We start from the raw sequence: 25,341 nt of genomic DNA on the forward strand, positions 1-25,341 counted from the left end.
TGTGCATATTTTCTCAATGCGTATTCTAGAATATTCGCATGGAAATCTGTCGCCAATTGGGTGGAAACCTAGCTATTGTTTAGGCCTAACAAAAATGTTATGTTAAATTCTGCAATTGTATAGTAATGTAGGCCATGGATTGTGAGATTCCTGTACCCTACAACTGGTCTAATCTGATGTATCCATCTATCTGGCAGGTCTTGGTCTCCTATCCATGGAGAAAGTGGGCAAGATGTGGAGCAACCTGAGGAGCCGATGCCAGACCCTCTTCCACACCGACAGTGCGGGACCCAGTACAGAGAACAGCGTGGTGGAGGTGGACGGTATGCACTGTGTGGTGGACCTGGGACGGGGAGGCAATTCAGGCGAGGCCCAGGCTTCTCGGGCCTCTAGCCTGCCCCGAAGCCTCTTGCCGCTCCCCATGGTTACTGGGGGACGACGTCACAACTGTGTGTCGGACATCCCCCAGATAGTGGAGATCACCATAGACAGCAAAGACAGTGAGGATGCGAGGGGGGGTCGTGGAGGAGTCCCTGTGGCCCGGAGAGACTCGTACTCACGCCATGCACCTTGGGGGGGCAAGAAAAAACACTCATGTTCCACTAAGACTCAGAGCTCCATGGATACAGACAGGTGGTCAGGGCGCGCGCGCGGGGCCGCTGGCCGGAGGGACCGTCGCTACGGGGTCAGCTCTATCCAGGAAATGGGGGACTCAGGGGTCGGGGGGCGCAGTCTGAGCGCCCGTTCCCTGCGCCAGCGGCTTAGCGATACAATGGGCCTGTGTCTCCCCCTGCCCCCCCGCCGTCGCTCGCGCTCTTCCAAGACCCCCACCATCTCGAAGCGCAAGATCCACCTGACAGAGCTGATGCTGGAGACCTGTCCCTTCCCCCAGGGCTCGGACTTGGCCAACAAGTGGCACCTGATCAAGCAGCACACGGCGCCCGTCAGCCCGCATTCCTCCACGGCTCTGCTTGACGCCTTCGACACCGCCCACCCCTCCCCCGAGGACGAGGAGGAGCGTCTGCGCGAACGCCGCAGGCTCAGCATTGAAGAGGGAGTGGACCCCCCACCCAACGCCCAGATTCACACCCTGGAGGCCTTGGCGCAGGGCTCCTCTTTGTACAAACTGGGACCAAAGATGGCCCCCGGCATTGCAGAGGCCTCTGGGGAGGCCCGGGGCACCGCGGCCTGCTGCTCAGGAGTGGGGGTATCGGTGCAGGTGCTCGGGGGTGCTACAGCCCAGTTGGCTGACTGTGACTCGGAGGAGGACTCAACTACCCTATGCCTGCAGGCCCTGAGGCCCAAGCAGCGGCACGCATCCGGGGATGGCAATCTGAGCCGGAACCAGCCTGGGCCATGGAAGGTGCACACGCAGATTGACTACATCCATTGCCTGGTACCGGACCTGCTGCAGATCACTGCACTGCCCTGCTACTGGGGCGTGATGGACCGCTACGAGGCGGAGGCGCTGCTGGATGGACGGCCCGAGGGCACCTTCCTGCTACGAGACTCGGCCCAGGAGGACTACCTGTTCTCAGTCAGCTTTCGCCGCTACAACCGCTCGCTGCATGCCCGCATCGAGCAGTGGAACCACAACTTCAGCTTCGATGCCCACGACCCCTGCGTGTTCCACTCATCCACCGTCACAGGCCTACTGGAGCACTACAAGGACCCCAGCGCCTGCATGTTCTTTGAGCCGCTGCTCACGGCGCCACTCCACCGGGCCTTCCCTTTCGGCTTGCAGCACCTGGCACGCGCCGCCATCTGCCCCCGGACCACATACGACGGCATCGGCGGCCTGCCACTGCCCCCGGCCCTGCAGGACTTCCTCAAGGAGTATCACTACAAACAGAAAGTGCGTGTGCGCTGGCTGGAGAGGGAGCCGCCACTCAAGATCAAATAGTGGCGGGGCTCTGGCGGCCTGTGCGTGCCGCCGCGGGCTTAGTCAAAACAGGAAAAACTCCCAGCCAATCAGGAGGTAATACTGAACATGGCACTTTTCAGTCAGGCAGGGAGGGGTAACTGGAGGGAAGGAGTTAGGTAAAGTGATCTATCCAAGATTCATTCTAATTTCTTTGTTTTACTTATTACTACTTACATCACATGGAATACATATCTATTATATTCAGTATAATGCTGTCTGGCAAGCACATTTTTACTATTGAAAAGATTCTGAAAGGGAGAGCATAAGCCTTCATGCTTGGTCTCCCTCTCTCCTGTTTCATTCTGTCAAGTGTCTGCCTGATCCCACAGCATGAGCTGCCTGCATGGCCCCCCTCACCCCTCCCCCCAGTCTCTATCTAGGCCCACATGGTTAGCTAGCTATGTTGTACAGTTCACTCATACTTTCTATCCTTCCTTTTTTTTCCTGTTGCTTGATCAAGCGACTAGAAGAATGCCTGGCGGGCATCGTGAGGCTTGAGGTGTGGAGTTGACAGTGGCTTTACTGGAGAGAGGGGTGGGGGGGTTTGCTGCAACTAAAACTCCTACTGCAGTTCGCTAGGGCCCGCTTGGTGGACAGTGTCGTACAGACACACACCCAGCCATCATCAAATATCATTGAGTAGGCCTATGTCTGAAATAAGGTGCTGTTTAAGGGTGCTGTCCAGTAGTTCTTCGCCCCAAAGGCAATGTGGAACGCGGCCAGGTCCAAAGGTGCTGCTACAGCGTACACCTGTAGGGGGCGAGGCATACACAGCCGTGTGTGTGGTCACTGCGAGTCCTTGGCTTTTAGATATCCTCACTGTCGTTTCTCGAAGCATAATCGTTGTCTACCACCACCACTGTGTTGGCACAGGTGTACGGTTCTTCTAATGGAACAATAATAATGATATTTGTCCTGGTGGTTGTTTTCTCACACCTGTCTGCCGGTGGCTCAAACTGGCTACAGAACAGGCACTTTAACTGTGCGTGCAGTTTTTGAAGACACACACACTGGTTATTGTCTCAGGGTCTGGTTTGTTTCTGGACCTGTGTTCTGCCTTCATGGTGTCCCTTATCTTTATCTGTGGCATCCTCCATGCTGCTCAGGGTTCATATAATTCATGTCTGCACCCTCCACAGACCAATGACATTATACAGTTAACTTGACTCCGCTTTACACATTACAGCCACAATCCCGCTTTATAGTATTAGTACCCGAAGGAGCTACGTTTGATATGCGCATTGTCACTGCTGCTAGCCATGCCCGTAATAACCCAGCATATTGTGAGAGCTTGCATCAGGAAGACGAATACAACAAAGAGTAACCTATGTGCCTTTCATAGAGCCTCCTGATCTACTTTAAACTCTTGAGCCTGGTGCATAGAATACTCCAGCAGCACTTCCCACTCATGTAGCCCTTAAATGGAGGATGAGGAGGAGGAAAATGAATGATGTGGAGCAGGGGATGAAGAGCTCTGTTCATTGGTGCACATTCAATATTTTATATATATATATTTACATTTTTCACATTTCTATTTCATCGAGAAAATATTGTCAATGTTAGCTAGCTAGCTAGAAGTGAATACACTACTCCATTGTCTAGCTGTGGAGGCTGGTGGGAGGAGCTATAGGAGGATGGGTTCATTGTAATGGCTGGAATGGAATTAATGGAGTCAGACTTGGTTCCCGTATCTTTGAGGTGTTTGATACCGTTCCATTTATTCCATTCCAGCAATAACAATGAGCCCGTCCTCCAAAAGCTCCTCTCAACAGCCGCCACTGCTGTCTAGAATCATTTATTGGCTTCACTTCCAAAAGTCATTGGGTTTTATAGGTGGCTGGATAGGTTGGGCAAGGCAGCGTCAGGTCCTGGAGGGCTTCTACACTGGACATGTTTTAGAACGGCACACCTATAGCGACAAAAAAAAGATAAGAAATGAGGAGTACCTGTATATGGAAATACTATCTGCAAATGTATACAAATTTAATTCTTACAAATTATCGGTGTGATATCAGTGATTTTTATCCTGGTTGGATAGGTAACTTGAATCCAGTCTCTCTGAATGGCAGGGAATATGTTTATTTTAACTACCCAACACGCGTTGTGTGTGTGTGTGTGTGTGTGTGTGTGTGTGTGTGTGTTACCAGAGGGGGAGGATCATGAATGAAAATGCAATGAATGCATATTATTAGCTTATTCATGACCATTTCTGAGTGTCTGTGACCAAAGCTCTGTTATTCAACGGTGTTGCACACAAGCTGCATTGTTTTTAGTAGTATTGCTCGCCACTATGTCTCTAGGGCTCTTTAAAATTACCATTTTATTTCAACTGAACAAACATTTTAAGCCTACAGGGCAGGCGATGTTGCCAGGTAGAAACAGAGACGAGCCCCCATCACCTTACACCTCTGTCTTGCAACTGCTCTGGCCTCTGCCAAGCCCTTTTGTGCTACATTCACAGTGTACTAATGAAAGGTAATGTGATGTGTAGGTATGTGTTATGGTTTGGAGGCAGAAGTGCAGGAAAGGGTGTCATTGTCAATGGTATAATTGAGGCATGTGTGTGATAGTTAAATCAACTAGATGCTCTTTTTCATATCCAACCCTCCCTCCCTCCCTCTCTCTTCTGTGGCCTAAACCCAATCAGACAGAACTTACTTTGTTTTCAGAAAGCTTGGAGATTGCATGTGAAAATCACCCATTTGTATGCTCTATGAAGGGCTGTGGAGGACTGTTTGAAGGGGGAAAAAATAGGTTGACATATAAGTCACTTGCATGTGCACTTGTATGTTCTATATCCACATCCATGTCTGTCTATCACCCTGACATCTTGTATGGGATAGCTGTTAAACATTCACTCTCCTGCGCACACACACAGGCTCTTACCCACGCGCGCGCACACACCTACTCTTTGCCACCTGTCTATCATGCTACGGCGATGGCCTACTGGCACTAATCACTGGCTAAATGTACCTCGCCGGGATCTACATTTACTGTGCTGTGCGCATAAAGGGCCACTGTGTTTCCTAATGGGTGCCCCTCTCTTTCTCTGACCACATCCTCAACATGACCCTGCTGATGCTGCTGGGATATGTGGAGGGGACTTAGGGGCTCTTGTTTATGCTGGTGGCTGCTTTCCCCTCCACGTTCTGCGGCCGCCCCAGCCCTGTTTGGGAGCTAGGCTAAAGTTAGCATTAAAAGAGAGTAGCGCCTTAGTCACACAATGTACCATTGAAGGCCCGGTTTCCTGCTGTGGGAATGGGGGGCGAGGGGGGGTCTAGGGATTTGTTGAAGTTATGGCACTTTAATTGTCTGTGCGCGTGTTTGTGTTTTATTTGTTCAAGGTGGAGATGTGGGTGTGAGTGGAGTATTTCATTTGTGTTCATACATCACAAGCAATGTTGGAGGACAGATTTATGTTCTGTGGAGTTGCAGACTTGTGTGTGTGTGTGTGTGTGGACCACATAGAGGGGGTCTGGTGGAGGGGATGTGGAGTCTGCTGTGAGGGGTACCCCCCCTATGAACAATGCCTCTTGTCCACCTATTCTCAGGCAGGCCCAATGTTAGGCTAGTTCCAGGATCTCTTCTCAACTTACTTGTTATAAATCTGAGACAGGCAGGTCATATCACCAGCCAACCCTGTTTGACCACATCACGACCCCTGGCCTGGATCAAGGTTTCAGCTCTTAGAGGAAAAATACAAGTTTTATTCTCATCTTTCCCCTATTTTTTTTGGAAAGCTGGGTAAAAATGCTATATGCAAACGAGGGGGAAAAAATGAAAAGATGTATGACTAAAGAATTATTATTTTTCGTTATTCTTCTCCCTTATATGCAATGGAGTGTACTGTAACAATGGTCGCAATCCTCTTGTCACTTTAATGCTGTATGTGCACATCGGTTGCTATGTGGGTGCCGTGGCAACAGGACTTGACAATGATGGGGACTAATGGTTGTCATTCTACAGCACCATTGTGTTCCCAGACTGCCTTATTCATTCTGACCAATCACGAGCCCTTTCATATCTGGGGCCGCAGGCACTGCCACAGACTTTAAAAAAAAACTCTGGTCAGACGAATATCGCCGTTCCATTATTATAATGTTTTTGTTTTTTTACTGTTGTCAGGAAGGATTTGGAGAGTGCAAATGTTCACATTTCAGTGTCTTTGTTGTTCTGTGTATCTGCTTCACCATTCAGACAGTTGTTTCTTTCCATTATAACCTGTTCATTTTAAAGAGCCGTATGATGCGACACTTGTAGCTGTCACTCTTGGTGCTTGGCTTATGCTTCATTGTCTTAATATTCCAAATAAAACTGTTAAGCGTAATCTACATTGGGCCGTGTTTGATTTCAGATCTCTCATTCTTCTCTCTTTCTCACTGTGCCGCATTTTCTTACCTTTCATCGTTCTCTACCATAAATGAAAGGGATAATTCACAAAAATAACTAAATGTGTTTGTTTCCTAACTTTTGAAAAAGTGACCTGGGGACACTGTGATCAGTAGGAGTATCTGGAGCCAGCCCACTTACTTAATACTGTATGTATTGCCCACCTCTCTGCATTCTATCCTTGGTCCCACCCCTTCCTCCCAGCTCAGGCCTGGCTGCTGCTCTTGTCTGGTTCGGCCCACCTAGGGCAAGCCTCCCCACTCCTCATCCTCCCTTTCCCACCAGGGCCTACCAGTAGCTTACTGGAGACACGAGCACGACCCTAGAGTTTAGTATTTGCTCCTTGAAATGAAGTATAAATAGCATGTGGGTTATCGGTTTCAAGTTAGCTAGCCGAGACGTATAAATAATTGAAGCTCGTCCAGAGGGAGAGAGGGGGACAAGCAAGCACAGGATGTAGGCTTGCAGGGTTTGACTCAAAAGCTTGAACCTGTTGAAAAATCTCAACAGAGCTCAATACATAAATACCTGAACATGCATAAAGCTCACAATCCCTCTCAACACTCAGCATGTTTGAGAAGATAAGCCTGAGGAAGGTGCGACACAGATTTGCTCAACTTGATCACATAATGAGTGGTTATTTGGCATGTAAAGGTGAATTTTAGATCAGTGATTCTGAGCAGCACCTTTCTGCAAGCAGATCCCCAACAAATATGCTGCACTACCAATGCCAACACTACCAATGCCAACATCAAGTTCACTTGTAAACTCGCCTCAGGCGCTTAAAAGCTTCAGCCTTCAGCCACAAATACCCCAAGGTACTCAGGGAATGTCCAATAAGTTGTGGAATCCTGAGCTGGACCAAGACACCACTGAAATGAGGTGAGGATTCTAACAGTGAGCTGAGACACCTCATCAGTAGCGAGTCTTCGTGTTAGCCTCCACAATATACACACGTATCTCTCTTGAGTTTATTGAGCTGGAATAAGCAGTTATTGTTGGAAGCACCATCAACGAAAAGTTGCCTCGGTTCCAAAACACACGTTTTCTGGAGACTTGTGGGAGGAGTGCTGATGACGTCGCCCACTGTATGCGCTTTCGGTAGTCTGATTGTGTCCAGACTGAGGAGAAATCCGCACACAATGCATCCTTGACCACCACCTGAAGTGGTCAGACCGATCTGAACACAATCAGACCACAAAGCAACTTTTGTGCGTCTAGACCCGTCGAGCTTCGTACAGTGCATTCAGAAAGTATTTAGACCCCTTGACTTTTTCAAAATGTTACATTACAGCCTTTTTCTAAAATTGATTGAATTGTTTTATTCCCTCATCAATCTACACACATACCCCATAATGATAGAACAAAGGTTTTTTTTAAAACATTTTTGCAAATGTATAAAAATAACTATCACATTTACATAAGTATTCAGACACTCCTTTGGCAGCGATTACAGCCTCGAGTCTTGGGTATTACGCTACAAGCTTGGCACACCTGGATTTGGGGAGTTTCTCCCATTCTTCTCTGCAGATCCTCTTAAGCTCTGTCAGGTTGGATGGGGAGTGTCGTTGCACAGCTATCTTCAGGTCTCCAGAGATTTTCAGTCGTAAGAGACCTGACTAGTCTCCCAGTCCCTGCCGCTGAAAAACCCCCACAGCATGATGCTGCCACCACCATGCTTCACCAAAGAGCTGGTGCCAGGTTTCCTCCAGACGTGACACTTGGCATTCAGGCCAAAGAGTTCTATCTTGGTTTCATCAGACCAGAGAAACTTGTTTTTCATGGTCTGGGAGTCCTTTAGGTGCCTTTTGGCAAAGTCCAAGTGGCCTGTCGTGCCTTTTAATAAGGAGTGGCTTCCGTCTGACCACTCTACCATAAAGGCCTGATTGTTGGAGTGCTGCAGAGATGGTTGTCCTTCTGGAAGGTTCTCCCATCGCCACAGAGGAAGCTCTGTCAGAGTGCCCATCAGGTTCTTGGTCAACTCCCTGACCAAGGACCTTCTCCCCTAATTACTCAGTTTGGTCGGGGGGCCAGCTCTAGGATGAGTCTTTTTTTAAATGTATTTTTGTAGAGGGGGGGGGATCTGGTTTAATATTGCCGATAGATTGTTGCTTCCGTCCATGTAATTGTCTGCATCATTTCCAATCCCCCATATTTTTGGGGTAAATATATTAATACACATACCCACATATATACAGTTGAAGTTTACATGCACCTCAGCTAAATACATTTAATCTCAGTTTTTCACAATTCCTGACATTTAATCCTAGTAAAACTTCCCTGTCTTAGGTCAGTTAAGATATGATATGCACTTTTAGCACCAAAGTACGTTCATCTCTAGGATATAGAATGCATCTCCTTCCTGAGCGGTAATAAGGCTGCGTGGTCTCATGGTGTTTATACTTGCGTACTATTGTTTGTACAGATGAACGTGGTACCTTCAGGCGGTTTGAAATTTCTCCCAAGGATGAACCAATTGGAGACCATTTTTTCTTGGCTGATTTCTTTTGCTTTTCCCATGATGTCAAGCAAAGAAACACTGAGTTTGAATATAGGCCTTGAAACACATTCACAGGTATACCTCCAATTGACTCAAATTATGTCAATTAGCCTATCAGAAGCTTCGAAAGCCATGACATCATTTTCTGGAATTTTCCCAGCTGGAATTGTGATACAGTGAAATAATCTGTCTGTAAACAATTGTTGGAAAAATGACTTGTGTCATGCACAAAGTAGATGTTCTAACCGATTTGCCAAAACTCTAGTTTTAATGATTCCAACCTATGTATGTAAAGTATGTAAACTTCCGACTACAACTGTATATACATATATATACGTAGACTACCATTCAAAAGTTTGGGGTCACTTAGAAATGTCCTTGTTTTTTAAAGACAAGCACATTTTTTGTCAATTTAAAATAACATAACATTGTTCATGTTGTAAATGACTATTGTAGCTGGAAACGGCAGATTTTTAATGGAATGTGTACATAGGCGTACAGAGGCCCATTATCAGCAGCCATCACTCCTGTGTTCCAATGGCACGTTGTGTTAGCTAATCCAAGTTTAGCATTTTAAAAGGCGCTGTGTACTACTCCCTTCACAGAACAGTGCAAACTGGCACTAACCTGAATAGAAAGAAGAGTGGGAGGCCCCGGTGCACAACTGAGCAAGATAACGCTGTGTACTACTTCCTTCATAGACTGTGCAAGAGGACAAGTACATTAGAGTGTCTAATTTGAGAAACAGATGCCTCACAAGTCCTCAACTGGCAGCTTCATTAAATTGTACCCGCAAAACACCAGTCTCAACGTGAACAGTGAAGAGCCAACTCCGGAATGCTGGCCTTCTAGGCAGAGTTCCAAAGAAAAGGCGATATCTCAGACTGGCCAATAAAAATAAAATATTTAGATTGGGCAAAGAACACAGACACTGGACAGAGGAACTCTACCTAGAAGACCAGCATCCCGGTGTCGCCTCTTCACTGTTGACGTTGAGAGTGGTGTTTTGTGGATACTATTTAATGAAGCTGCCAGTTGAGGACTTTTGAGGTGTCTGTTTCTCAAATTAGACACTCTAATGTACTTGTCCTCTTGCTCAGTCTATGAAGGAAGTAGTACACAGCGTTGTGTACTACTCGTTGTACGAGATCTTCAGTTTCTTGGCAATTTCTCACATGAAATAACCTTAATTTCTCAGAACAAGAATAGACTGACGAGTTTCAGAATAAATTCTTTGTTTCTGGGCAATTTGTGCCTGTAATCGAACCCACAAATGCTGACGCTCCAGATACTCAACTAGTCTAAAGAATGCCAGTTTTATTGCTTCTTTAACCAGCACAACCGTTTTAAGATGTGCTAACATAATTGCAAATGGGTTTTATAATGATCAATTAGTATTTTAAAATGATCAACTTGGATTAGCTAACACAACATGACAACATGCCATTGGAACACAGGAGTGATGGTTGTGGATAATGGGCCTCTGTACACCTATTCCATAAAAAAATCTGCCGTTTCCAGCTACAATAGTCATTTACAAAATGAACAATGTCTACACTCTATTTCTGATCAATTTGATGTTATTTTAATCAACAAAAAATGTGTTTTTCTTTCAGAAACAAGGACATTTCTAAGTAACCCCAAACTTTTGAAAGGTAGTGTGTATATATAAACATTCATACATATAAACATACATATATACATACATATATACACATACACACTTTTTTTTTAGAATATACCTTCCTTTATTATTCCCTGCAAACCCTACCACCACTCCCAAAATTGGAGTAAACTAATAAACAATAACACTTAGGCTTCTACTTCCGGCTTATAAATATGTTGTGTCTTTGGCATCATTAAACTGAAGATTAATCTTTATCAAATAACTCTGTAATTATTATTACGCAATTAAACTGATTAATCATGTAACTGTAATTAACTAGGAAGTCGGGGCACCACGGAAAATATTCAGATTACAAAGTTATAATTTTCTTAATATAACTTTCAGATATTTTTTATATCTGATCCCTTAGTCTTCTGATTAATGACGTATTCTTTACCTCACGTTAGTCTCATTCCAAACGTTGTAAATTGTTGGTTATCTGCACGAACCCCGTCTTCACTATGAGTCATCCATACATCAATTGTCTTATGATAATTTATCTACTAACTAAGTAATTCACAGAAATGCATCACACAAACAATAGATAGTTACAAGGAAATGATAGCGGAGTTTCCCTAGTGGGATAAACCGGTATCGCGGCTTGGTGGACAAAAAGGGAAGTGGGGGTCAACTGAGATGAGACACTACAAAGTTGATAATTATAACATTTGAAATGATAATCCTTTGCACATGAACGCTCACTCATTCGGGAATAATTGCAATCAATATATATATTTACGCTCAGTGTCGTCGGGATCTCTGTTGAAAAGTTTGTTTCTGTTGGAGATTTTGTCTGCTCTCTCTCTCTCTGTCGTGGTTAGATGGATAGTTCAGAGTGACATTCATTCATGTCGATATAGAATAGACGTTTCGGCGGTTGTCGGTCTTCGCGTTCAATGATACCGAATTCCTAGCTGCAGACTAGTAATTAATATCAAAGACTTGTTGTCGGTATCGATAGTCTAAGAGTTTAACCACGTGGGATGGTTAAAAGATTCAGCAGTCTGGTCTCAAACCTTGGCCCTCTCGTTATCGAGGTAAGCTGGTCTGCAACCTTTGTCCTCTCGTAATTGTGAGAAACATGGTCTGGTGATAGAAAACCCAGGTGGGGGTTTTATTCGGAACATCAAAAAGGGCTGTCTCATGATGCCCGGTCCTGTCTGTGCCCCTGGGGGCGTGCCAATGACTTTTTAGGGTATTGGAGTGTCCTTCATTAAACAGTACAAAATCACATTACACAATTTCACAAACAGTTCCATCCTCACTCATTCATTTTATACAACAATTAGATGTAAGCCTCATTACTGAGACTATTTTATAAATAGTGTTATGGGAATGTGGCCATATTGTCTCTCATGAGTTTCACAAAATTGTACCAAACGGACCAGTTCATAGCTGGATTCTTCACCGATCTTTTATACCTTCTCCAGATCATAAATGTTGTTCGGTTCTCCAGTTCTGTTGAGGTGTAAGAAATTCCTTTGTTCTCTCTATGAAACTCTCTCTCTCTCTCTCTCTCTATACTGTGGCCATGAGGAGATAATCTCCTCCAGGAATTTACGACCTGAGGTCGCAGCAGCCGAGTGTAGGAGACAGAGAGAGGGGGATGGTGCTCGCTGTACCCAAAGAGGGCAACGTCATGACACATACTACACACATTTTAAAGACACAATCTATTTTACAGTAGTTATATTTTGTTTTTAGTGCTGGCCTTCCTCTATTTCTGATGTTCATCCAGTTTGATTTCTATTTGATATATATTTGTAACGGTTTTATTTCATAAATGTTCTGAACCTATATACATTTTACAGACCCCGTATGTTTTACATTGGTTATCTTGTTATTAGTCCCACCCTTCAGCTCCATTCAACCCCTCCCTCCCTCCCATCTATCTCTCTCCCATCTATCTACCCCGCATATAAGGCCCTGCCCCGCTCTCCTTTCGGAAAAGCTGACCACGACTCCATTTTGTTGATCCCTGCCTACAGACAGAAACTAAAACAAGAAGCTCCCGCCGCGCTGAGGCCTGTTCAACGCTGGTCCGACCAATCTGATTCCACACTCCAAGACTGCTTCCATCACGTGGACTGGGATATGTTTCGTATTGCGTCAGACAACAACATTGACGAATACGCTGAATACAAACAGTGTAACTATTTTCTCCGCAAGGCAATCAAACAAGCTAACCGTCAGTATAGTAGAATCTCAATTCAACGGCTCAGACACAAGAGGTATGTGGCAGGGTCTACAGTCAATCACGGAATACAAAAAGAAGACCAGCCCCGTCACGGACCAGGATGTCTTGCTCCCAGGCAGACTAAATAACTTTTTTGCCCGCTTTGAGGACAATACAGTGCCACTGACACGGCCTGCAACCAAAACATGCGGACTCTCCTTCACTGCAGCTGACGTGAGGAAAAAATTTAAACGTGTTAACCCTCGCAGGGCTGCAGGCCCAGACGGCATCCCCAGCCGCGCCCTCAGAGCATGCGCAGACCAGCTGGCTGGTGTGTTTACGGACATATTCAATCAATCCCTATCCCAGTCTGTTGTTCCCACATGCTTCAAGAGGGCCACCATTGTTCCTGTTCCCAAGAAAGGTAAGGTAACTGAGCTAAACGACTACCGCCCCGTAGCACTCACTTCCGTCATCATGAAGTGCTTTGAGAGACTAGTCAAGGACCATATCACCTCCACCCTACCTGACACCCTAGACCCACTCCAATTTGCTTAATGCCCAAATAGGTCCACAGACGATGCAATCTCAACCACACTGCCCTAACCCATCTGGACAAGAGGAATACCTATGTGAGAATGATGTTCATCAACTACAGCTCGGCATTTAACACCATAGTGCCCTCCAAGCTCGTCATCAAGCTCGAGACCCTGGGTCTCGACCCAGGCCTGTGCAACTGGGTACTGGACTTCCACCGCCCCCAGGTGGTGAGGGTAGGCAACAACATCTCCACCCCGCTGATCCTCAACACTGGGGCCCCACAAGGGTGCTTTCTGAGCCCTCTCCTGTACTCCATGTTCACCCACGACTGCGTGGCCACGCACGCCTCCAACTCAATCATCAAGTTTGCGGACGACACAACAGTGGTAGGCTTGATTACCAACAACGACGAGACGGCCTACAGGGAGGAGGTGAGGGCCCTCGGAGTGTGGTGTCAGGAAAATAACCTCACACTCAACGTCAACAAAACTAAGGAGATGATTATGGACTTCAGGAAACAGCAGAGGGAACACCCCCCTATCCACATCGATGGAACAGTAGTGGAGAGGGTAGTAAGTTTTAAGTTCCTCGGCGTACACATCACAGACAAACTGAATTGGTCCACCCACACAGACAGCATCGTGAAGAAGGCGCAGCAGCGCTTCTTCAACCTCAGGAGGCTGAAGAAATTCGGCTTGTCACCAAAAGCACTCACAAACTTCTACAGATGCACAATCGAGAGCATCCTGTCGGGCTGTATCACCGCCTGGTACGGCAACTGCTCCGCCCACAACTGTAAGGCTCTCCAGAGGGTAGTGAGGTCTGCACAATGCATCACCGGGGGCAAACTACCTGCCCTCCAGGACACCTACACCACCCGATGTCACAGGAAGGCCATAAAGATCATCAAGGACAACAACCACCCGAGCCACTGCCTGTTCACCCCGCTATCATCCAGAAGGCGAGGTCAGTACAGGTGCATCAAAGCTGGGACCGAGAGACTGAAAAACAGCTTCTATCTCAAGGCCATCAGACTGTTAAACAGCCACCACTAACATTGAGTGGCTGCTGCCAACACACTGACTCAACTCCAGCCACTTTAATAATGGGAATTGATGGGAAATGATGTCAAATATATCACTAGCCACTTTAAACAATGCTACCTAATATAATGTTTACATACCCTACATTATTAATCTCATATGTATACGTATATACTGTACTCTATCATCTACTGCATCTTTATGTAATACATGTATCACTAGCCACTTTAACTGTGCCACTTTGTTTACATACTCATACTCATCTCATATGTATATTCTGCACTCAATACCATCTACTGTATCTTGCCTATGCCGCTCTGTACCATCACTCATTCATATATCTTTATGTACATATTATTTATCCCCTTACACTTGTGTCTATAAGGTAGTAGTGTTGGAATTGTTAGCTAGATTACTTGTTGGTTATTACTGCATTGTCGGAACTAGAAGCACAAGCATTTCGCTACACTCGCATTAACATCTGCTAACCATGTGTATGTGACAAATAAAATTTGATTTAACACCATCCATATTGAATTTCTATTTGCCATATATTTTTTAACTGTGCTGTGATGCTTCACAAAAGTAAATTAAAGACAAACATTTTTGCTAAAATAATTATATTATTGGTGGATTGACTTTTCAAATCACCCAGTATTGCTATCTGCAGCGTTAGTTCTAGGTAAATGTTGCAATTCTTCAGCCATTCCTGGACCTGTGACCAAAACCAAGCTACCAATTTTGGTCTTTAATGTAGGGTCGACAGAAAAGTTCCTTACATTTTCCACCTTTCACTTGCCTCTTCCATTTTTGTGGTAATGCTGCAATTAGTTGGTTGTAATTTTGGTTAGAGCAGACATTTCCATATGTCTGTGTTAGCTGCATGTGTGACAACTCCACCAGTCCTATTTAGGATATAATTTACAAAGATGATATATTTTCTAAATGTTATAAAATATATATATATTTTTGTTGTTGATCAATTAGTATATTTGAGTTTAACCACAATATTTGTTGTATTATTTGTTCTGTCTTTTCAGGTGGATTAAACTGAAATTGCAACCAACTTTCTATGGCTTGTTTAAAAAAATAACGATATTTTGGGGATGATTTTGTTTTCAAATAACCGAACGTGAGCAGTTGCAATCTGAATAAAGAGAAAAAGGCCATTCTTGAACATGGGGTGAGACATTCTTACAAAAAGTGGTTCTCTAGTAAATTAGTATGACTGATGCCTTTAGTGAGAGGTCTAACGCTTTAATATTTAATCATTTCTGTCCTCCGAATTCATATTCATTATATAAATAGGCTCTTTTAAATTTGTCTGGCTTGCCATTCCAAGTAAAATGTAATATTTTTTGCTCATATAATTTACAAAGCAGGTTGCTATGTGTAGGCAAAACCATAAGCAAATAGGTAAAATGTGATGTGACTAAAGAGTTAAATCAGGGTGATTCTTTTTCCACAAATAGACAAGATATTGCTACCATGGAAAGGAAAATACCTATCTATTTTTGCTAACTTTCTATAAAAATGTATTGGAGTGAGATAATTTCTTTCTTTTGGGATTTGTATACCGAGTATGTCCACATACCCGTCAGACCATTTTATTGGTAAACTACATGGTAATGTAAAAGTTGCATTTTTTTGTGATCCAATACGTATTATAGTACACATATCATAATTTGGTTTTAATCCAGAGAGGTTAGAAAAAGTATCTAGATCCTCCATAAGGCTGTGGAGGGATTCTAATTGTGGATTTAAAAGAAAACATGAATCATCAGCGTACAATGACACCTTTGTTTTTAAGCCATGGATTTATAATCCCTTAATATGATTGTTGGATCTAATTTTAACAGCTAACATTTCGATGGCAATAATAAATAGACATGTCGATAGTGGACAACCTTGTTTTACTCCTCTTTTGACAGTTTAAAACTTTGAGATGTAGCCATTATTTACTATTTTACACCTATGGTTACTATACATAACTTTAACCCATTTTATAAGAGATTCTCCAAACTTGAAATATTTGAGGCATTTATATATAAACTCCAGTCGTACTTTATCAAAAGCCTTTTTAAAGTCAGCTATGAAAAACAGGCCTGGTTTTCCAGATATTTAAGAGTGTTATATTGTTTCCAGTACTTGTCTTATTATCTCCAATGTATCGTCCATGTAAAAAAAACCTGTCTGATTAGGATTAATAATATCTGACAAAACCTTTTTAATTCTATGTGCTAAGCATTTAGCTAGAATTTTTGCATGACAACACTGAAGTGTAAGAGGCCTCCAATTTTTTAAATGGATCTTTATATCATTTGGATCCGGTTTCAGTAATAATGAAATCAGACCTTCTTGTTGAGTGTCTGATAATCTACTATTTAATAGGAGTGGTTAAAACATGCTAATAATGGTTCTCTGAGTATATCCAAAAAAGTTTGGTATACCTCCACTGGTAATATGGCCTTCACATGAGTCTTTCTGTACAGATGTTGATTTTACTGTGTTAATAGGGAAAAAATCCACACAATTAGCTTCGGTTAGTGGAGATGGAGGAGACTGAAACAAAAACATACGCTTAAAGTACTTCCTCTTTCAAAATATTGTTCGGTGAATCATGTGTGACTCCATAATTTGTAACACGTTTCAGTAAAACATGTTTGGTAGCATTTCTATGTTGAAGATTACATTTTTTTTTTTTGCATTTTTCCCAATATTCCATCCAATTCACTTTGTTTATTATATATTACACTGGATCTTTCTTGAATAAGTTCCTCCGTTTCTTTTAGTTTTTCCTCCAACTTACTCTGAGCCTCTATGGCACAGTTTCTATTGCTATCTATCTGTACTGTTAGTCCTTCAATTTCCTTTGTTAATATGGACTATTTTGACCTAAATTGCTTTTGTTTTATAGATGAGTACTGAATTGCATGGCCTCTAAAGGCACATTTAAAAGTGTTCCATACAATAAGGGAATCTGTTGTACCTATGTTATGTCGGAAAAAGTCTGTTTATAAATTCTTCTTTCCTAGTTAAAAACAAGTTATCATCCAATAGGCTTTGATTACATTTCTAATATCCTCGCCCACGTGGAAATTCTGTAAGAGTAATATATATGCCAATTATGTGATGGTCCGACCGCATTCTATCCCCTATCAACACTTTTTAAACTTTTGGTGCCAGAGAGAATGACATAAGAAAGTAATCTAGACGACGAGGCTTGGTTAAGCCTCCGCCATGTGTATCTCACTAGGTCAGGGTATTTAAGCCTCCATATATCCACTAATTCCAATATATCCATGACATTCATGATTTCCTTAAGTGCCTGAGGGTGATAGTTTGTAGTGTGATTTCCTTTACGGTCCATAGAGGTATTTAAAACCGTTATGTAATCTCCCACCATAATAATAGTGTCTTGTGTTGCTTGTAGGGTTGATAAATTATTATATATATTTTCAAAGAAGCTTGGATCATCATTATTTGGACCGTATAGGTTAATGAGCCATATCTGGTTATGGTCCAATAACATATTTAAAATCATCCGTCAACCCGTGCACATTTGGATCAAAATTACTGTTAATTAATATCATCACCCCTTTTGAATTTCTTTGCCCAAGGGAGAAATATATTTCACCTCCCCCAGTCCTTTTTCCACAAAACTTCATCTAAAATTGTTGAATGAGTTTCCTGTAAACAGTAGATATTATATTCCTTCTCTTTTAGCCAGGTAAATACTGATCATATTTTATTATCTGCTAAGCCATTACAATTATAACTGGCTAAACTTATTTCAGCAATTACCATAATGAGACACAAGTTTCAATTATATTTATCACAATATATGTTTGTAAACTTACCATTAAAAAATAACATGATGATTGAGTGTCTGTACCATTATATTTGCATTTGTAGCCGATGTGAAATGGCTAGCTAGTTAGCGGTGGTGCGCGCTAATAGCATTTCGATCGGTGGCGTCACTCGCTCTGAGACCTTGAAGTAGTGGTTCCCCTTGCTCTGCAAGGGCCGCGGCTTTTGTGGAGCGATGGGTAACGATGCTTCGTGGGTGTCAGTTGTTGATGTGTGCAGAGGGTCCCTGGTTTGAGCATGGCGAGGGGACGGACTAAAGTTATACTGTTAAACATTGCTACTAAGTAAACCTCCAATTGGTCCCCACTCTCCACCCACTAAAACCCTTCCTCATCCTGAGTTGGGTTGTCATGCCAATGACCGGCAGACCACCCCTGACCCCATCGTATCCCATGGCCCCGGAGGGACCGGGACCCACCCTTCGAAAAGAGTGCCACCCACAGAACAGAAGCAGATCAACCGTCAAAAGCGTTTCCATCGCCCTCACCTTGATTTCGTATTATATATAGCTATTAAAAAATCTATATTTTAAAAATCCTGTTTATCTTAATTTCCATAATTAGCTATTCATATTTGTAGTAATGTAGGCAGTTTATGCAAAGGATTGTTACCTCTTACCAGTATTGCCATTACAAAAATTACATTTTGACAAGCAATTATTATTTTAGCAAACAATATGTTATTCATCCTATATTGTCCCTAACATATTTTACTCCCTCACAACAGTTGTGGGATACACACACACACAAACACTCATATACTAATACACACTCAACCCTTTTCGCCCACAAACAACCCTACACTCAGATGCTCAACAGTTGCACCATCCCAGAACCCAACTCAGGAAAGGTCTTGATTTACGAATGCATATACAGTTGCAGCTGTATGAGAAGGCCTGCAAAAATGGGGAGATTTGATTAACCATTGTCACATCCTAGGTGATGGAGATCAGATATACCCCCTTCCCCTGAAACGCCCACACGTGGTCCCCTGTTGTGGCCATATTCCCAAGCATTTCCGTGCAGTCAGACCTTTGATGATTTTGTGCCACCAGGGCCACAATAATATGCCCCCTCTCTGAATATCTGAGTGTGCCCCCCCCCCCCCTCCGGTTACTGCAGCTAGTGTTGCCAGCACTGCCACTGCCTGGGTGGGGGCACCCCACCGGAATCCCCTCCGGCTAGGTACAAGGTCGTCAAGGTTCTCATTAGCAGCTTTGAGAATTTGCGTGTGTATTATGTTCACCCATCAGGGGGCTCGGGCTTTGTAGGACCAACCCTGCCAGGCAGGCTCAGAATCTTGAGGCGACGGTGCTTCTCTAGTAGGTCTCTGACCACATACAGTGGGGCAAAAAAGTATTTAGTCAGCCACCAATTGTGCAAGTTCTCCCACTTAAAAAGGTGAGAGAGGCCTGTAATTTTCATTATAGTTACACTTCAACTATGACAGGCAAAATTAGTGAAAAAAATCCTGAAAATCACATTGTAGGATTTTTAATGAATTGATTTGCAAATTATGGTGGAAAATAAGTATTTGGTCAATAACAAAAGTTTATCTCAATACTTTGTTATATACCCTTTGTTGGCAATAACAGAGGTCAAACGTTTTCTGTAAGTCTTCACAAGGTTTTCACACACTGTTGCTGGTATTTTGGCCCATTCCTCCATGCAGTTCTCCTCTAGAGCAGTGATGTTTTGGGGCTGTTGCTGGGCAACACAGACTTTCAACTCCCTCCAAAGATTTTCTATGGGGTTGAGATCTGGAGACTAGCTAGGCCACTCCAGGACCTTGAAATGCTTCTTATGAAGCCACTCCTTCGTTGCCCGGGCGGTGTGTTTGGGATCATTGTCATGCTGAAAGACCCAGCCACGTTTCATCTTAAATGCCCTTGCTGATGGAAGGAGGTTTTCACTCAAAATCTCATGATACATGGCCCCATTCATTCTTTCCTTTACATGGATCAGTCATCCTGGTCCCTTTGCAGAAAAACAGCCTCAAAGCATGATGTTTCCCCCCCCATGCTTCACAGTAGGTATGGTGTTCTTTGGATGCAACTCAGCATTCTTTGTATTTTGGTTTCATCTGACCATATGACATTCTCCCAATCTTCTTCTGGATCATCCAAATGCTCTCTAGCAAACTTCAGACGGGTCTGGACATGTACTGGCTTAAGCAGGGGGACACGTCTGGCACTGCAGGATTTGAGTCCCTGGCGGCGTAGTGTGTTACTGATGGCAGGCTTTGTTACTTTGGTCCCAGCTCTCTGCAGGTCATTCACTAGGTCCCCCCGTGTGGTTCTGGGATTTTTGCTCACCGTTCTTGTGATCATTTTGACCCCACTGGGTGAGATCTTGCGTGGAGCCCCATATCGGGGGAGATTCAGTGGTCTTGTATGTCTTCCATTTCCTAATAATTTCTCCCACAGTTGATTTCTTCAAACCAAGCTGCTTACCTATTGCAGATTCAGTCTTCCCAGCCTGGTGCAGGTCTACAATTTTGTTTCTGGTGTCCTTTGACAGTTCTTTGGTCTTGGCCATAGTGGAGTTTGGAGTGTGACTGTTTGAGGTTGTGGACAGGTGTCTTTTATACTGATAACAAGTTCAAACAAGTGCCATTAATACAGGTAACGAGTGGAGGACAGAGGAGCCTCTTAAAGAAGAAGTTACAGGTCTGTGAGAGCCAGAAATCTTGCTTGTTTGTAGATGACCAAATACTTATTTTCCACCATAATTTGCAAATAAATTCATTAAAAATCCTAATTGTGTTCCAATTAGTTACATTTGAAGATAGCTTTTCTATCTATTTTTATTTATTTATTACAATCCCTACCATGGCTATTATTGTGTGTTCCATTAATTCCCCCTTCTTTGAGAACTTTGTCATTTTCTGAATAGCCCATGGTGTAGTCTTTGTCTCAAAACATTTGGTTATCAATATACAGTTTATCGACTACGAGAGCTATGCGTTTTCCTTGAAGATTGGATACAGAACTTTGGGCCGTTCTACAATTTCCTTCGGGAACTGATCATTCATGCCTATTTTTGTGCCAGCAAGTCTTTTACCCAGACTCTTAACCATAATTTTATCTTTAAAAACTTAAATTTGGCAACGATGGGGCATTCATACCTCTACCCTCTGTCCGAAACGGTGTACACGTTCTAGTTGGATTTTGTCGACAGCTTCGCGTGGGATCTGAAGCGCTGTAAGGAGGAACTCTCTAACTACACATTCAGGAACTTCTCCTTCTTTCTCTTGGATACCTGTAAGTACCAGATTATCTCTCATGGATCTAGTCTGTATGTCAAGTAAAGCTTCTCTCATACTGGTGTTCTCCTTTTTAACTTCATTAACTTCGCTTTCAATCTCATTGACTGTCTCTTTAGCTTGTTTGTCTTTCTCCAATGTCGCAGATTTTTCGTCACTCATCTCGAGGCTTGCCTTCAACTCTTTTATATCCTCTCTGACTAGTTCAAGTATGCCCAGTTTGTCATTTATTGATTTTAACAGATTGGTTTCGATCTTTACCATTTCCGGTGGTGAAAAGATTATATTGTCTGGGTCTATTGAAGAGTCACATTTTCGTTTTGAGATAGGTTCCCCTGTTTTGCTCTCCGTCATGTTTGGGTGATGCTTTTGTAATATTTGTCGATAAATCTCTCTAGTCTTACAATTTGTTTTGTGTTGTTATCCAGATTGAAGGTTAATACTCACCAGTTTGTGAAGTGCTAATATTTATTCTAACTTATATTCTAACTTAACCGATATTGAATATTACATTTTTATCTTGAAGTGATCTACACTGCTGTGTTCAGTACGCCATCTTGATCTAGCAAGGGACTTGGTGGTTCCAAACTTCTTCCATTTAAGAATAATGGAGGCCACTGTGTTCTTGGGGAGCTTAAATGCTGAATAGATGTTTTGGTACCCTTCCCCCAGATCTGTGCCTTGACACAATCCTGTCTCGGAGCTCTAAGGACAATTCCTTCGACATCTTGGCTTGGTTTTTGCTCTGAAAACTGTGGCCGGCTGCGACAGAGCCTGGGCGCGAACCCAGAGACTCTGGTGGCACACTGCGCCACCCAGGAGGCCCGTAATTCTTATTTACAGATGGAATACAAGTTTGTTATTAACGTACATGAAAGTTCAAAAAACGCATTTTGCTAAAAATAAAAGTTAAAATTCCTCTCCTGTGAAGTAGTAATGCGTGACATACGCCTAGTTTCCTGAAATGAGTCACATTTTTCAGCTGGCGATTGTCAAGCAAACTGCCGGGTCTCAAGGTATTTGACCGTTAATTAACATAAACACATTTAGCATCTCCTGGCTTCCACACATAGCCTACAAGCCACTGATGCAGACCGTTGGAACATCTACATTTTAAAAAGTCTAATAAATCAATTTAATATATCCTACACCATCACAATAAATCCATAATTTATTTTCGACAGGTCTAAAGAAACATGATATGAAGAAAATTTGGTATATTTCAGAAGAACAGAATAGCATACTCTTGAGTTGTCCTTATGTTAGGCCCTGATCTGGCTATGCCAAATGGCTGCGGGCTACACTAGTTCATTTAGCAGGCAAGATTTGCTTAGAATTCTGTGGCATTATTTCATATTATTTATAGTATGAAGAATACAATTGAGCATAGCTGAATAAAATAGAAAGGATGTTTTTTCCAACCGATTTCTGAGGGAGTGCGCACAGCACTATTCTGTGTTGAGCTGTTAATTAACAAAGAAACAGGTCCTCCTATATGCTTAATTTAGAGTTATTTATGTAACTTTAGTTGTGATACAAACGTTTGGCTATATGTTTCGATATTTAATACATTCTAAGGCTGCATGATGCAACTCTAATGTTGATTTGAAGTAGCATGAAAAGCATGAGCTCTGCTTTGTTTCTTGCACAGACTGCACACACTTCATCAGTCTCTCATTCATAATTTGACAAGCACTTGATAATGCCTCGAATTTCCTGGCGGTATCCCCCTAGTGTGGCTGTAATGCCCCCTAAAAAAATCTGCACCTTTTGAAGCCAGTGGCCATTGTGCACTTTGGGCTAAATACAATAATTATAATTCCCTTCTCCTGGCTGCGTGTTCTGAAGGATCTCTCACTCACATGGCTCTCTCAGATATTTCAATTCTTATTAGCCAATGCCCGTCACGTGATCTGGTTATTCTCACAGACATCTATCTCAGCTCCGAAGTCGGCTACAAATGAAGACAGACACATCGGGGATGGACCTGCGCTTCTTATCAAATTCCGAGGTAATATATTTAAGATTTTTGAAGAACTGGGGTGGCAGGTAGCCTAGCGGTTAGAGTGTTGGGCCAGTAATCAAAATGTCACTGGTTCAAATCCCCAAGCCAACTAGGTGACAAATCTGCTGATGTGCCCTTGAGCAAGGCACTTAACACTAATTGCTCCTGGAAATCGTTCTGGATAAGAGCGTCTGCTAAATGACAAAAATGTGACTGTCCACATTTACTTTTCATCAGCCAACAACATTAGTAGGCCTAAAAAACAGCAAAAACACTAGCCTATGTCAATCTACTATCCCCCATAGTACAAAAGTTGACCTATTCTATTGGTCACCTTGTCCTTCTGTGCGAGAAATAAATATTCCAAACAGTCTTGGACATTTGTGGGATGCGATAGATCTCAAATGAATACCGCTATTCGCATCAAAAAATGTTTTAAAGCAATGAGGCTGATACAACAGATCAGAACGTTTATCTTAAAATATTGCTAAACTATTAGGCTATTTCTTCACATAAGCGCAACAATGTGGACACGGCAGTAGGCTATAAGTGCGAAAGAATTTTGGAACAATCAATTAGCGGGAAAACACCATTCTCAAAAGTGACCGCAAATGCGATTATGCATATAATGCTTTATTATAAAGGTGCATTTATATGGTGAAAATGATCTTCCCCAAACTTGAAACTCAAGCACTGCCTATGCATGCCAGTTATGTTCTACACCGGTTGTAAAGCAGATGTGCTTAATCGTAAATTATTTGGCCACTCTAGTTGTGATGCAAACCTTATCAAAACATATAGGCCTATGGGCTAGACCACATGAGGTGAGGGACTATGATTTGAAAATGTAGCAAAAAAAAGGAATGAGCTGTTTCTTGCCTTACTGCACACAAGCTGGGCATCGTTCACAAGTGATAATACATCATTCACAAGTGATAGGCTAATATTGTTACCCATCAGATTATTCTTGATTTAATCTTGCCTTTACATATACTAAATAATATATGTGTGAAATTAGTTTTGATTTAGAAAGGACCATTATCATGAACCTGTCTCGGAACAGGAGCAGGGGGAAAAAAATACGTAATCTATGCACTTAAATAGCGAATGGAGGACGCTTTTCCCTGTGGTACATTTTCATGCCAGCCAGGTAGGCTATACTGTTGTAAAGCGAAGCAATATGCTTAATATTAGGAAAGTTGAGAGATAAATATAGTAAGCCTAGTCTATAGAAAGCTGATGGGATACTCCTCTTTTTAATAGAGGCCATCAAAACTCTGTTTTCTCACGCAATTGCATAGCCTATAGAATTGTTGCACAACATGAGCTCATGGGCTCTCATGAAGTGTTTGATTAGATTTTCCATTACATTTGCATTGATGTTAGAGTGATTAGAGGGACAATAGAATGCTGAGTACTCGGCAGTTAGCAAGTTTGGTAGGCTATTATGACCATTAGCAGCATCTAGCTTGGAGAAGCCTAGTGACCGTGACTAAACTCATGACTCGTGACTGCCGGTGTGGCGGTTATATGGTTTCCGTAACAACCCTATCAGTGGTAAGGATTCAATCCATGGTGCTGAATGGAAAGCTCTGCTGTTGAGACAGTTTTATGTAGGCCCTAACAGTTTGTTGGCAAAGTTATAGTACAATTCATGTATTGTTTAGTGTTGCCCCACCACTGCAGCCACCCAGGGCATAGACTGTTCTCTCTGCTACTGCATGGCAAGCGGTACCAGTACACCAAGTCTAGAACCAACAAAACCCTGAGCAGCTTCTACCCCCAAGCCATAAGACTGCTAAACAAGCTCATCAAAAAATACCCGGACTACCTGCATTGACCCTTTTTTGCACTAACTCTCTTGCACTGACTATGCACACACACTGGACTCTACCCACACACACACACCCACACATACTGACATTGACACCCCAACCAACCAACAAACACACACACACACTTAA

The 25,341-nt window shown here is 43.0% G+C and overlaps 1 protein-coding gene across 1 annotated transcript in view; it reads left to right on the plus strand.

The window, feature by feature from the left end:
- The window catches only part of LOC109889819 (suppressor of cytokine signaling 5), a 49,360-nt gene extending 43,105 nt beyond the window's left edge, over nucleotides 1-6,255 (plus strand). The window contains exon 2 of the mRNA XM_020481554.2: nucleotides 198-6,255. Coding sequence (XP_020337143.1) covers nucleotides 215-1,903 — 1,689 coding nt within the window. The 5' untranslated portion in view covers nucleotides 198-214 and the 3' untranslated portion in view covers nucleotides 1,904-6,255. The remainder of the gene's footprint in view (nucleotides 1-197) is intronic.
- Nucleotides 6,256-25,341: the final 19,086 nt, after the last annotated feature.

The sequence above is a fragment of the Oncorhynchus kisutch genome, linkage group LG4 (genome assembly GCF_002021735.2).
Source record: "Oncorhynchus kisutch isolate 150728-3 linkage group LG4, Okis_V2, whole genome shotgun sequence".
NCBI classification, from domain to species: Eukaryota; Metazoa; Chordata; class Actinopteri; order Salmoniformes; family Salmonidae; genus Oncorhynchus; species Oncorhynchus kisutch.